The sequence below is a fragment of the Centropristis striata genome, chromosome 8 (genome assembly GCF_030273125.1).
Source record: "Centropristis striata isolate RG_2023a ecotype Rhode Island chromosome 8, C.striata_1.0, whole genome shotgun sequence".
Taxonomy (NCBI): domain Eukaryota; kingdom Metazoa; phylum Chordata; class Actinopteri; order Perciformes; family Serranidae; genus Centropristis; species Centropristis striata.
This window is the reverse complement of record NC_081524.1, coordinates 24889356-24905500: the sequence shown is the minus strand read 5'-3', so window position 1 is coordinate 24905500 and position 16145 is coordinate 24889356. Positions and strand designations below refer to the sequence as shown.

Genomic DNA, 16145 nt, shown 5'->3' with positions numbered 1-16145 from the left:
TCTCTGCCTCTACCATCAGTTTTAGCCAAGGTGACCATCACTCTGTGAATTGTGAATTTTGCATTCTCAGCATATAAGTAATTTTTTCAATTGCATACATTTTTTAAATAATGATTGCCATGTGTCATAGTTTAGACTACTTAAGTCAGCTCAGTGTTATAGCTTTCTTTGCTGCAAAAAGCAGTATGTGAAGTAGATTTATCTTTTTCCGATTCGTCCTTCCCTCAGGAATGGCCCCAAGGATAGCCTACAGTGGGTCCATAGGTAGCTTAAAACCAAACATTCTGTCAAGAAAATGAAATATTTCCCTGATGGGTCCTGATGTGGTTTAGTACCAAGAGGTCCTGATGTGGTTTAGTACAAGGAGGTCCTGATGTGGTTTAGTACCAGGAGGTCCTGATGTGGTTTAGTACCAGGAGGTCCTGATGTGGTTTAGTACCAGGAGGTCCGTATGTGGTTTAGTACCAGGAGGTCTTGATGTGGTTTAGTACCAGGAGGTCCTGATGTGGTTTAGTACCAGGAGGTCCTGATGTGGTTTAGTACCAGGAGGTCCTGATGTGGTTTAGTACCAAGAGGTCCTGATGTGGTTTAGTAGCAGGAGGTACTGATGTGGTTTAGTAGCAGGAGGTCCTGATGTGGTTTAGTAGCAGGAGGTCCTGATGTGGTTTAGTACCAAGAGGTCCTGATGTGGTTTAGTAGCAGGAGGTCCTGATGTGGTTTAGTAGCAGGAGGTCCTGATGTGGTTTAGTACCAGGAGGTCTTGATGTGGTTTAGTACCAGGAGGTCCTGATGTGGTTTAGTACCAAGAGGTCCTGATGTGGTTTAGTACCAGGAGGTCCTGATGTGGTTTAGTACCTCGGACCAAATTACATGCTTGATCTGCTACCTCTCTACAAAGCATCCAGACCACTTAGGTCATCTGGAACTGGCTTGTTGCGTGTCCCAAGAACAAGAACTAAGCGGGGTGAGGCAGCTTTCAGTTATTCTGCTCCTCACCTGTGGAACAAACTACCTGTAGATCTGAGGTCTGCCCAAACAGTCAGCTCCTTTAAATCAGAACTAAAAACACTATTGTTTACTGCAGCGTACTCTTAACTTTAACACACCCTTACTTTTTAACTACGCAATGTTTGACTTGTGCTTTTTATTATTTTATCTATTTTCTTATCCTGCTGTATCTTATTTGTATTTGTATTTCCATTTCCCTGGTTGAATTGACAGTTTTTACTGTTTTTCAATTGTGTCTTGCTGTTTTTAATGTTTATGTAAAGCACTTTGAATTACCTTGTGTTGAATTGTGCTATACAAATAAAATTGCCTTGCCAAACTTGCCTTAGTGCTTGGATTTTTCCCAATATTTGGAACCAAGGACTAATAACACCACTCCACCTAAGTGGCGACAAACTTGACTTCAATAATTACCGTGGAATCTGTGTCAACAGCAACCTCAAAAAAATCCTCTTTATGATCATCAATCACAGACTCCTTCATTTCCTCACTGAGAATAATGTCCTGAACAAATCCCAAATTGATTTTCTACCAAACTATCGCACAACAGACCATATTTTTACCCTCAGCACCCTGATCGACAACCAAATAAACAAAAATAAAGACAAATTATTCTCCTGTTTTGTTGATTTCAAAAAGACATTTGATTCTATTTGGCACCAGGGTCTGTTGTACAAACTTTTGGAAAGTGGGGTTGGAGGAAAAACACATGGCAACGCCATCAAGAAGAACATCAAATTAGTCATCCCAATTCAAACCTGGCTCAAAATATTGGACTCCATTGTAGAACCCATTTCTCTATACGGTTGCGAGGTCTGGAGTCCACCTGCCAACCAATGGGATGGGATGAACACCAAATTGAGAATCTGCATGCAGAATTCTGCAAATCCATTCTCAGTGTCCAACTGAAAAACACCAAACGATGCATGCTGAGCAGAATTAGGACGATGCCCGCTAATCATCAAAATTCAAAAGAGAGCAATTACATTTTATGATCACCTTAAAGAAACAATATGCTCCATAAAAAAGCCCTCACCCACAGAGAGACTGTAGAGAGCCAACTGGTTCTAGGACTCAAGCAGAGCCACCAAACAGAAATCCCATCAGACTAAACCAAAGTCTAAAAAACAAAAAGAAAACTATCTGACACACTGGAAAGAATCAACCAAAAACCAGAGCAAATTGGAATGTTATTTGGCCCGAAATAGAAAATACACTGTGGCAGAATACCTGAGCGCTGTGACTGATCCGAAGCTCAGGAAATCCTTGACTATGTACAGACTCAGTGAGCACAGTCTCGCCGTGGAAAGAGGCCGTCACAGACAGACCTGGCTCCCCAGAGAAGACAGACTGTGCATCCACTGCACACAACACGAGGTGGAGACCGAGCTGCACTTTCTAACCATCTGCCAACTGTACCAAGACATCAGAGACACGTACTTCCCACGGATCACAAACACCCAGAAAGACTTTGAGACCTTAAACAAGATCAAAAACTTCCATACCTGCTGGGTGAAATACAGCAATGTGCAAACAAAGCAGCAAGAATTGTGAAGTGCTGTGACCACAGAAGGACAGACCTAGACCATCTCCTCCTGCTGGACATTTACTTTCTATAGATTTTCTTTTTCATTTAAGTGATATGTATATATGACTTTTATTTCATAACTATTATATGCCTTGTTTTTAATATTGTACACCTATAATATTAGCCTTTGTACAGTGAAAGCACAATTTTCCAATTTAATTATTATTTGTATTCCTTTATTTTCTATTAAGACATCTATCATTGCTTCTTTTTTTATGTCACACTTGCTTTGACAATGTTAACAAATGTTTCCCATGCCAATGAAGCTGTATTTAATTGAATTGAATAGAGAGAAAGAGGGAGGGTGTGAGGGTGAAAATGGCCAAAAACACATGGCTGCAGAGAAAGAGTCATTGTGGGGTCGGTTGTGGGGGAGATGGTCGGTTGTGGGGGAGATGGCCTTTTGTTGTCTTGGAAGACAAAGGCCATGTGCAGATGTCCTATACAAAGCTGTATGTCTGTTAAAAGCCAATTTAAAGTAGATTGGGTGTGAATTAGTGTGTGAGCAAATCAAGTAAGTTGGTGGAGTTAGTTTTCATGTGCGACTTAATGTCTATGTATAGCAAGATTACAAAAAACTCCAAGTGATGTTTCTACAAATATATCACCCATGATGCTTAAATAAGACACATAAACTAAATCATTGATAACAGGTCAAAACGTGTGCTTAGTCTTTGCTGGTTATCTTATCTAAAGCCCAGTACATACCAGTCCATAAATGTGGAGGATTATGAAGGAAGGCTTTGGACGGGGGTTTGGTTGCTGAGGGCTGGTTTGTTGCAGGCTGTTTTCCAGTAATTTGCTGTGTTGGAAATAAAGTTTTCTGCACACTCTTGTTTGTCGATGCAGTCCTCTCTGGCTGTTGTAGTGAAATTTATATTCACAAATCCAACTTTTGATGCGCAGAGAAGTCTGGAGGGGAGTAGGCTGCAGGATTCATTATCTCTTGAGGGAGATCTCTGCAGGAGACCTCAAACCTGCAGAGAGGAAAGGAGCAGAGGAGGGCTCTGGTCAGGGGTGAAGATAGGATTTTTGAACTAGGGGGGACCTAGCATTCAGCAAATCATTTCAACCAATGAGTTATTTTTCCACTCCATGCCGTAATCAAAATATGTTTTATTTAAACATTTTTGTATGGACTGTAGTGTCAACAACAACATATTTACATGTATAAAAAGAAGTTTGTACATGAAATTCACAATTTAAGTTACAGAAGTAGCACTATTAGGAATTCCCAGTGCAGCCAAACAAATTTAATGACTAGAAGCAGACTCAATGAAGGGCCTCCTCCTTTCATTACCCTGAAGATTGTTGTGATCAGACCACAGGTGAATCTTGGGTTCTTTTGTGAATTTGAACTGAGGTGGATTAAATGGAGCAGCATTTCAATCCACCTCCATTTTGGCTCTCTGACAAGAAACAGCCAGAGATCTCCCCCCATTTTGGTTCTCTGATAAGGAACATCTTCTCCCATGATGCTTAGCGTTTATGACCCCATAAATCCCTAAATTTGATCTTGATCTATTTTGATTTTCTTCACTGTTTGCTTCTAGGCAGCTCTGTTTACGCATCATGTAAGCTAGCAGTTGGTCAGCTGGCACCCCACGGGCCTCCATGTTGCTAACTCTTTGTTCAGTTGTGTCCAGCCTTTTACACATCACTGTATTTGCCTGTTCACACCTTTTACAGACTCTTCAATTTTCAAAAAGTCCTTCGTCATTCCTTTCATAGCTAGCGCTCGCTAACAGGTTGGTCGTAGATTTACCCAACCATTGTTTTTGTTGAGCCTGCCTTGGTTCATTTTTACGACTGTATCAATACAAACAGAATATACTTGTGCTCTATTCAGGAACCACTGTAAATATTTTTGATTAATGTGAGTTATGCACCCGCCAGGCTTGCAGCTCGATTATTAAGCAGCCATGAGGCAGGGGCTAAAAGCAGAAGTCCCTCATCCCTACTTTTTAGTTGCAACACTAACATCGTGGATCTGGGGATTGCTTGGCAGCTTGCTTACTCTCTAGACTTAAATGTCTGGTAAAATATTAAATGGGTTGCCATGAAAATTTGTTCCTGGTCCCCAGTGAACAAATCCTGCAGACTCTGGAGATCTACTGACTTTTTCTCTAGTGCCCTGATGATAGATTGATATTTTTGATTTTCAGTGAAAAATCTGTTGGACAGATCATTTTGGTAAAGATATCCTTGCTTCTCAGTAAAATATTGTAAAAATATAAATATATCAATGTAAACAAGATATCTATCGGACTTTATCCGTGTTAACATTAACGTTAAGTGTTAACATGATTGATCTAGACATGTGTAGGTTGTTTTTATGTATTGTAGCTCATGGTCTGCTTTCACTGTGTAGTTGTGTATGCCTTAGTGTAAATATTATGTGTGGATTGGGGTCAGATTAGCAATTCTCATGAATGGTCCGTGCTGTGTTGTCCACTGGACTGCAATCTTTGCCAAAGCAGCCTCTCTTTTATGATTTCTGCTGAACATTAAGACTGATTATGCCTGTGTCCAAAAGAGGGTTCACAAGTTTGTGAATCAGGTTTCGCCTTTATGTAAACCACAAAAACAAGATTTTGGAATAGAATGGATGTATGAAATATTCACTCATAGTAGTTTTTCCATGCAAACAGAATTTTTTCTCTGTAGGATTCAGCCAAAGATATCTCTATCTCCCTCCCCTCGTCTTTATTTATGGCAGTTGTATCATCTCCAAAACATTGGTCTTGTCATAAAATTGCATGGTTACATATGATCTTTAATTAATTGTTTTATATCATGTATTGTTTTTTGTTCATAAGTACCGTGATACTCTTACATTTAGCACCATGACGCACATTAAGCAAGTAGTTTGATGTGCTTAAACATCTCGATGAGTGTTATAATATTCTAGTTGTCAATAGTGGATATGTAAGGGAAAACAAGTAAAATATTTTAAGGACTGCTAATGTTTTGCAGCATACAAAATGCGTTGCACTCAAAATATAATGTTAATGCTAATTTGTATATGAAGAGAACATTCAAGAAATGTTAATCATATTCTGTATGAATTAAATATTAAATGATTTGCCCTCAGAAGCTCATACTGAATGGACAAACTTTGCATTGAAAGCACAAACTAAATGATCAGACACCACATCCTGTCAATCCTGAATATGTCTTAAGTATAAGTAATTACACCAGTTACCAGTTAATACACAGTGTAAATATTCAGTCAAGCAGTCATAGAGAGGAGTATTCATTCACTCCATTGATCTATCTAAGGCTGAAGGTGGTTCTGGCTGGTTCTTTTCTCCCCATCACCCCACATGACTCACTGCTGCAGACCGTACAGCTTATGGGCGCCTTTCATCTCCTGTGAACAGTGATTGAGATTTGAACAGTGTGCATAACTAACATTAACAGATTGTAAAGCACTGCTAATCAGTCACTTCCATTTGATGGCGGAATTAACCACCAGTTTTTGCAGATTTGGGAAATTGTGGGAAAATGACAGCATTCTTCAACAGAGTCAGGCACATACATAAAAAACTTTATGTAAGGCAGGCAATGAGTTGGTAGTATCAGACAATGAAGGGCTTTTTTTTTTAACGTACTTCTTTATTTCACATGAGATGACAAACACACATACACACAACACATACATTAAGAACACACATATGGAGATGCTATTACAGTTTCAGTTCTAACATATAATCATGCCCTCGCATCATAGCTTCAAATATTCCTTCCTCCTTTTTAAAAGGAGGTAATATGGGCAACATGTATCCATGACTACATACATTTTCTGAAAAACTAAAGTGGAAAAAAAGAAAAAAGAAAAAGAACAGGTGACTAAAGTTCTGACATTGTCTGTATTACTGGTAGCCATCCGTTATACTGGGAGGTTGTGGCTTTAACCAAGAGGCTGTCATTTCTTTCCTCGCTATTAAAAGCAGAATTCTCAGTAACAAAGTCAAGTTCCCATCTATAACATTATCTGGGACTATACCCAATATGCACATGCAATGGAGGGCATTTAAATCTGGTGTTTTTTATTATTATAAAAGATCTAGAATATTATGATTCAGTTTAACTGAACAGAAAGGATGCCATACATTCTGTAATGCTATGGATGGGTTATATTGGACTTGTTTACTATTTTGGTTTAAAAGCTATTCATTGTGTGTACACGTTGCATTTTCCAAAATGTCTTGTATGCTTTAAGCGCAATCAGCTCTGGATCCCTGTGTGGGGGCTCTGGGAAGCCTTCCTCGCTCTCTGCCTGACTTGGAGTGTAGGTGGTTATCTGACTCCCCGTGTATTCACAGCCACTGCTCTCACCTTATCAGCAGTCTGAAGCTTGCATGCTCAATCGCCTGATTTGTCAAGGGTGACTCCGAAAGATTCTGATAGGCACTCCGCAAATCACCCAGTTGATCTAAAATATCGACCAGCCACAAAAAGTCATTACACACAATAATGGCGGGCAGGACCTTGAAGATGTGACTTAATTAGATTTCAAATGGCTTCAAAAATGCCTTCAAATCTGCTCCCCTGGAGAGTAATGTGCTCTTGGATTTTTCTCCATGATTACAGGTGTAGAAAGTGATGCACACTGCTACTGACAACGCTGCTACTGATCCTAACTATAGGTGATAGCAACAGCACAGACAGCAGAGATGTACGGTCATACAAAATCACACTGCTGCTGCTATTTAACATGCTCGTCTGCTTCAGACTATATTCTCCTCACAAGCAATGATGACTGAGGCAGACAGAAAGCATATAGATCTGCTCAAACTGCAAAAAAAAGTTTTGCTAAAGCAAATGTCATGTATTCCTAATGAAATTAGAAAAATAATTGAATGCAAATTACTCGGCAGGCCTTGATGGAGTTGCATGCATTGACAGTATGTAAATGAGTGATTTGAGTGCTTCACTTGTCATTGTTTCTTTAGTTGTTCAGAACTATGTAGCTGCCGAGACAAAAATAATTCTTCATTAACTTCCAACCTTGAACTTACATTCATTAAAACACAATATAACCTAACAATGAATAAATGTGACAATGTTCTGTGTCTAAGCCGTTAGAGATTTATTGTAATACTGATGATGTCGCTATGTGTTTCCTCACAGAAAACCAAGATCTCCACATATGATAAGATGTGGGAGTTCATGAGCAGTCGCAGGCACTCAGTGATGGTAAAGAACATTGAGGAAGGCATTCACCGTGTGCTCACCTCGGACTATGCATTCCTCATGGAGTCCACCACCATTGAGTTTGTCACACAGCGCAACTGCAACCTCACCCAGATTGGAGGCCTCATTGACTCCAAAGCCTACGGAGTTGGCACTCCAATGGGTATGTATGCCTTCATAATGTCTTATTCCTGTAACATATGCATTCAAGAACATCAGGCTATTCAAAGTTTTTGCTTTGCAATAAGAGGCGCTGTAGCAGACAACAACAGGATGAAACTGACTTATTTTGAGTTGCGCTTCCTTTTGGTCCTCAGTAGCTGTCATGGTAGCCATCTTCAACCACGGCATTGTTGTGTCAATGACTGAAAGTGCACTGAGAATCTACAATCACAAGAGTTTGCAATTCTTTTGTCATGTGATGCCATATGTTTTTGTATAATTTAGTTGCATGTGTTTTAAGGTAAAACGCCTTAATGCACTCAGTTAAACATGACACATTTTAGGAACTGGCCGTATGGAACTTTATTTTACATTTATTTTATGCATGCATAATTTTCAAATAATTTCCTAGATGTTTATTGCAAAGCAATATGAAATGTGGTAATAATTTAAGAGTAAATAGAAATCTCCTTGATTTTTCATTAGTCAACAGTGTGACTATTTTTTCTGTAAAGCTTCATATTTGTGCTTGTGCCTTGGCTATAAGAATCAGAAGTATAAGAATAAGACGTTTGTTTTAAAAAAGTTTGTAAAATGTTCACAATGTTTGAATTATATGATGGAAGCATATAGAAACAGCTGCTACTCTGACACTGCAGTGCAAGTTAAGGTTAAAGAGTGTATAATGGTCTAAATGTTTTGAGTTGGATTTAGTTTTCATATCAGAGGAAGTTCTGGCAGAAGTTCTGGTTTTGTTTGAGGGCACTATTGAGGGTTATTAATATTTCTGTGAAATGTTCAAAACTCTATTGAAAATGAAAGTTGTGTAAACTGTATTCTGCCACTGTAAAACATCCCTGAGGGTAACCCATGTGGAGGAATACTAAGCAGGAAAAATCCTGGGGCTATCTCCAGCAGGCAGAAGAACAGTGTTACATAAATAGAGGGATGAATACGGAAGGTGGCACATTATACTGTGTGTGTTTGGAGGTGCAACATTTGATTATGGGGCTCAGCAGCAGATTGTTATAATCCTGTTATAAATGCAATGAGAAGAAAAAATCTGGTTAAGTACCTGCAGAATTATTTACCACAGACAACTTCACATGATGACCTGTTGCAAAAGGCGGCTCTAAATCATATTAATTCACAGAGAGGGATGTAAAATAGCTCCCACAGCGTTGATGCCTTCTAGAAACAGGGATTTTGAGCAACATGCTGTCTCGATGAATGCCAGGCTAATGAACCCTAAGCTGGAAAGCTCTTGCTACTTGAAAGATGTGTTGTGAAGAACGCTGCTGCTTTATTTAATACCTATTTGGAAAGTATCAGAAAAATACAATAGGAAATAGAAGTTGACCTTATACTAATAATCTTTTTGCCAACACACAGTATTAATTAGATACAGAATTGCTGATGACATTCTGATCCAGTCTCTAACAGCTGCAGTGAAAATGTATTTGCACATGTGCTCCTTTTACTTACTTACATGTGTTTGATTGCAGTTTATACAAATCATTTGACATTGTAAGCAGGCTGAAAACAGATTACACTGGCCTGGATAAATGCACCATTCAATGGGCTGTTGTTGGTCTTTGCTTCTGCTTGTTAAAATGGAAATACAAAGCTGTTCTGGCATCTTGGCAAATGACTGTGAAGTCTTCTGTAGACACTAGTTTCTGAATACATTTGAGATGGAAAATAGGTATGGAGCTGAAGAATCAAACGGATTACAAAGGTGCTGAGATTCAAAAGACAAGTCACATCATCATGTGATTTTTGTATCCAGTCAGTTGATTCTCATTGGCTTTGTACAGTTAAGTATCTCTTATTAATGTTTCTCCAACTATTTGAAGGATCAACTTCTTCTATGTTCTTATTGTCAACAAATCCCATGATAACACCTAAACCAAAACTATGCAATATGTAGGTGCATCTCTCACCACTTTATACTTTGGCCCTCAGCTCCAAGCCCTTTGCTCCCTACTGGAGACTAGTGGTCGACCGATGTGGGTTTTTTAAGGCCGATGCCGATACCGATTATTATCAGTCTTAACTGATACCAGATATGTGCTGCCGTGTTTTGTCGGGCTGATTCTTGAAGCCGATATTGCCTTTTCTCCCTCCATTTACATGATAAAAATGACACAATGATAACAAATGTTACACAAGTCTCAATTTAAACACACAACATTTATTAACAAAACAAACAAAACATATTAACAGTTGGATAGCAAACAATGTGTATGTTGTTCTAGGCCTCGAGGTGGTGGCGCCTCAGATGATCCACATATTTGATGTGTTTTTCTTTTTTCTGGTATCAGCAGCAGCTCACCAGCGAATGACAGATGTTGCACCGAGCCTTGCCTGGTGTTGGCTCAGTGAAATGGGCTAATTGATCGGCGAACACACGCATGTATCGGCCGATGCCGATATAAGTAAAAAAAAAAAAAGCAAATATCAGCCCGATATATCGGACGTCTACCTCTACTGGAGACTATCTTAGGCTGTGGATTTCTCCACACTTGGTGTGTAGTGCAGTGATTCCCAACAGGGGGGTCCCGACCCCCCCAGGGGGGCGCTAAAAAGATTCACGGGGGGTCGGGAAGCCCTCTTGATTTTAAGGGATGTAATAAATCTAATGTGTTAAATATAGATGAGTCAGCATTTAATTCATTAGTGGGACAAAAACAACTAAATAAGGGCTACATTAAACGTTTATTCATTTATTTAAATAGAAAAATGACTATAGAAAAGTTTAAAAATAAAGGATATATCGCGAGAATAGCATACACAGGTAACTTCACCTAGCGGTAACCTCACCTAGTGGTAACCTCACTTAGCGGTAACCTCACCTAGCGGTAACCTCGCCTAGCGGTAACCTCGCCTAACAACAGAAACATAGAACTAATGGAAAAATGGCGAAGCGTCAGGGAAACGAAAAAGCTGAATATCTCAAAAAAAAGAGAGGGTAGCATGAAATTCACATTGAGTTCGGCTTCATAGAAGCAATGGACAATGGGGGGGTCTCCAAAGTTTACAATGGTAGAAATGTGGGTCCCTCAAGAAAAAGGTTGGGAACAACTGTTCTAGTGAGTATGAATGAGAGAACATGTCACCCAGTGAAAAAATGTGGCTTATTGGTGTGTTTTTAATGGAGTAGAGGAATAGGATATGTCAGGCTTTGATACACACAATTCTTGTTCATAGATTTGGTGCATTGTTGGTTTGGGTATTGTCATATGATTTGTTGACAGTAATAATATAACAAATATCACTATACTTGTCCTTTAAAATTGGTTTGGTGTTAAGATGAGATGGATCATCATATAGACATGGTTTTATTAAATGTGACTTTATTTACTTACTGTATTTCACTTTAAATAGCTTGACGCTTGTTAAACTCACTGTCTGACAGTATCACATATTGCCCATCAGTTCTTCATTGAAGTTACATTGTGTTCACTTTTTTATGACTGCACCATTCCATGAAATGGAAATACTCAATATGTTTTCAGAATTCAGCCTGACATATCTGAAACTCTGAGATCGCCACAAGAATAAAAAAAATAAAGTTGTGATGTACCCAAATATTTTGACATGAAAATGGTCAAATGTTTACTGTAGAAAATGATCTTTCAATGGCAGCGATTAAAATCATCAGCATATTCAGAAATATTTCTGTGTGGAGGATAGATGATACCCAATGGCTGTATATTCCTGACAAATCAAGAAAATGTCCTCTAGGACTGTGAGTGTTGGCAAGGTCGTTTGCCGCCGTTTGTGTATGCTCTGCTGGTCAGCCACAGAAGGTAATTTGAGTGACTGTTTTGCTGTGTGTGAAAATAGTGGAGGTAGGCTATATTTGCTTTGGGTGATTGCATTTCTTGACTGATGTGCTCCTTTTGAAGGTTTGCTACAGTGTATGTGTGTGTGTGTGTGTGTGTGTGTGTGTGTGTGTGTGTGTGTGTGTGTGCGCAAATGCCTGTTTGCTTTTTGTGTGTCAGCATGCATGCCTTGATGACTGTATACATCTATTCAAATGATACATGTGTGCACCTGTGTGTATGTTACTGTGAGAAAGAAAGGAAGATTAAGAGGGTGAAGGAAATGAAGGGAAAGTGAGTGCTCGCCTGTGGCAGCTTGTACACCACACAGATTGTCCGTACTGAAGAAAGGAGGGGTGTTAGCATCATTACTCCCTGGTGGCCCATTCACATGCAGTCAGAACAAGGTATTTAAATTGCTAATCCTACCCTTTTAGTACCCTTTACCATATGCAGCCTGTATTCCCATGTAGCCAGGACATTTAGCATATATCTCATTGACTTGAACAGAGAGAAGGTGTCGGCCTGCATTAGTACTTGGGCCCTGATAGAGCCACAGCACTCAGGGCTCGGCCCATTGGCAGCTCCCTCAGCTCTGTAATGGACAGACTTAGTTCACCTTCCAGCTGTTAGTCATACCTCATTCTAATGGTGTTTTTACTACATGAAACCTCTACTGGCAACTTCTGCTGAGTCTCAGGACAACATTTAAACATATGAAGGACTGATGTACAACAAAGATGGATCCTGTGTGTGTCAAGAGAAGTTCACTAGTTATTTTTCCAGGAATTAATGGTTGTTGAAGATAATTATATGGATTTGTGGACCACCATTTTTATATTCACATGACAGGAATAACCCTAACCCTTAAGTTACAATTTGCAATATTAGCATGTTGTCATTTCATCTCAACTTGACAAACCTGCAGTTGTGGCTCAGCAGGTAGAGAGTTTGGTCCATTAATTGGGTTCCTACTGTCCACATGTTGAAGTGTCCTTGAACAAAAAATTGAACCCCAACTGCTTTACATGGTAGATTGCATCCATTGGTGTGAGAATGAGTGTGTGAAGGAGTCTTCAAAAACTGTAGTGTATTCATCATTACCTGTGTAGACAAACTCATATACTTATCTAAACAAAAAAATTCAGAGAGACTCAGTGTTTTCTATGACTGGACCATATCATTAATTGGAAATATTACAGATATCCTGTTTACCAAGATTCAGCCTCGTTTAAAAGATGTCTTTGAAAACTCTGAGATATCCAAAGAATTTCAAAATTAATTTATCTGAGTTTGACTGTTATTTGGCTGCAAAAACAAGTTTCTTATGACTTGTCAACTGGGGGTCACCAATTAAATCTATAACCCAGTGACATAAAGGCATGAATGCAATCAAATGCAAAAAAAAAACACACAAAAAAACAAATTAAACTTGCTGCAAATATGTATGTGAATTCCTCACAGAATTAATGAAATATTTGGAAAAGTCCAATAATTAAGAGCAGCAGCATTACAAAATCTGAGGCATGTATAGATCTATGGATTTATTCACTTGACAATTTCTGCATCATCTTTCATCATCAGTATAGATATACACATATTAGAGGAAAACAAGGCATATATCCATGTGGCCATACTGTGGTATGAAATGATAACGTGGCATCAAGCCATCCCTAATTAAAACTGAACAACACATTTCAGATCAAATATTTTCCCTTTTCATCATGGCAGTTTCAATGTCTCACACCTGCCCCAGCAACAGTAGTGTGGCTGTCTGGCATCCAGGCAGGGGAATGTCTGCCCTCCAAAGTCTCAGAGTGTAGAGCTAAGATTAGTTTTCTTATTTTTCTCTCTTTAGGCTTGTGTTTTTCAGGCAGCTTGTGCAGCCACTGGTTCCTCCTCTGCCCTGACTGTAGTCTCAGGAGGCTCTGCATTATTCATCATCCTTCTTTTCTCTTTGTCTCTCTCCCTGATGAGTATCAATCTTCATTTAGCTTCATTAGGCTGCATTAATCAAACAGGGTAAGGGGGAAGTGTCTGCGCTGCTTGTCAGCAGGCTGCTGTCCTTCCAGTTGTCTCTGCTGCTGCCCGCCGGGCTGTTCAGCTTCGCCACATAAACAGGAAGGGTCTTGAATGCATTTCTGTGAGATAGAAGATCTTCAACGCTGTCACCTGCAGCGACTTACCCCACCTCCAACCCCAACCCTCAACCCCCCACCACTTTCACCACCTCCTGAGCACACTCTGGGATGTTTGTGATAGAAAAGGAAAGGATATTAGACTGAGAGCTCACACAGAATGAAGATGCAGTAGAGACAAAGAATCTATGTGGGACCCGGAATTTTCTGTTTGCAGGGACAAGAGGCCATGTGATTGATGACAGAGAGGAGTGGCATATTGAAGAACTTATGTAGTTCTTAATTACAAATAAGTTTTGAGATAGGGTACACAAAATGGGAAAAGCTTAAAAAGACATAGATAGAGTTTGTAGCTCCCTTATTTTTTATTTGTATAGTCACACCATGACCCTTAGGAATGAGCCTATCATCTGATGAAGGCTTTATCTTAAATTGTTAATGGATATCACCCAGAGCAGATTGAGCAGATGATGAGCTTATTGAATGCATCCAAAGTATGACGTAGTCAGCTAGTTCTTTTGAAAACTGGAGGTGGAGGAGGGGATGTGGGTCTGTTATGTTCCCAGTTTGGTCTAGGGATGAGGGAGTAACCATTGATCAGGGAAAAGGGGAAATCCAGGTAAACAAAGTATAAGCCAACAATGATGATTTATTAACAACTGAAAAATGACCTTACAGTGGACACTAATGGAACTCAAAACTTCTTTATATATAATGAAAAACACAGGAAAGCAATCTAAATAGAAACAAATAGAACTCAATCATCCTCTCACCCTCAACAACTCTCTGGTGCATCATACACCAGTCTCCGCCCCCATCATCTGCTTCGTTTAACTGCGAGATCCATCTGCGCATTAAGACACCATTATCCACCAAAAAATGAATAATGCCAAGCCTATCATCAGAGAAGACAGAGGCAAGACAAACCATCATCCTGTTGTGGCGTATTGGCTTGAGCTCTGGTCAACACACTTAACAGTCAACACATCCGGGTGACACCGACTCGCTCATCATGTGCAATCAGAGAGACAGACATCAGCAACTTCAGGTATGGGATACACGTTACCACCAGCAATGTCGTTCCCCATTATAAAATCAACCCCCTCAACTGGAAAACGGGAGAGAAAAGGAAGAAACCAGTAACCAAGTTAGATTTGACATTGACATGGAAAGGGCACAGGCACAAAACCCATCCCGATACCTCCAACTTTGGTACTTTTTCTGCAGATGGACTCAGAACGCCATGGCAACACACTAGAAAGGACGAAAAACTAAGAGCCATCAGAATCTAGTAGCACCATTAAAGGGTACTTCCTGTGAGAGAGAAATACAGTTGAGAAGTAAGGTTTAAAACAATTGCCAGTCTGTCTTAGAGCAGCAGACTGACCACTGGGAGACACAGTCTTAATTAAACCTACACCTTTTGGATGCTTTGAAGCAGCTGCCTGCTGCTTTCTTTTAACGCTGCACAGTCAGCGATTAGATGATCCGACTTATGACAATAGAAACACTGCTTTTCTGATTTAGAACTAGCACAGATACTGGAGCACTTACCACAGGCATGTCGTTAGACCTACGGGAGACAACACGGGAGGAAAAAGATTTGTGTTTGTTAAAAACACTTTTGTGTGTGATAGTAAACTCATCTGTTAGCATAGTGGCCTGCTGCAGAGCATTACCTTCTGTTCATTTAAATGAACCACCCTACACTCAAGCACACAGGTTTGAAAATGTCTGAAAGCAGCAAGTTTCGAGTGTCAAATAATCAAATAATCATGCACTCAAGCAAAAATCCTGCTCTTGAATAAAGATAGTAAATAAACTCTGTACACATACCCCTTGGTGTTTCTTGAGTGTAAAATTAAAAAACTGCCCAGTATTAAAAAAAAACAGCAGCATTAAAAAAACAGCAGCATTATTGCACAGCAAAACAAGCATTAGCCCTGTGAAGAGTTAGTGAGTCTCACACGGTACACGACTCTATGAAGGGAGTCGGGCAAACAGTCCATTGGCACGGTGGGTGGAGGCCTCCACGATTCAGGAAGCCTTCCTCCTGCACCTGGTGGCATAAATGCCTGACAGGGTGGGTAGGTCATTGTCCATGATCCTCTGGGCAGACTTCACCACCTGCTGCAGAGCTTTCCTGTCTGCAGCAGAACAGTTGCCGTACCACACCATGATGCTGGAGGTAAGGATGCTCTTCGCCGCGCACCTGTAAAGGGA

At 39.8% G+C, this 16145-nt stretch overlaps 1 protein-coding gene across 3 annotated transcripts in view; it reads left to right on the top strand.

The window, feature by feature from the left end:
- Positions 1–16145, top strand: part of grik2 (glutamate receptor, ionotropic, kainate 2) — a 296354-nt gene that overhangs the window by 241062 nt on the left and 39147 nt on the right. For all 3 annotated transcript variants that reach the window (XM_059339534.1, XM_059339535.1, XM_059339536.1), the window contains one exon: positions 7733–7958. In XM_059339534.1, the coding sequence (XP_059195517.1) occupies positions 7733–7958 (226 nt within the window). The remainder of the gene's footprint in view (positions 1–7732; positions 7959–16145) is intronic.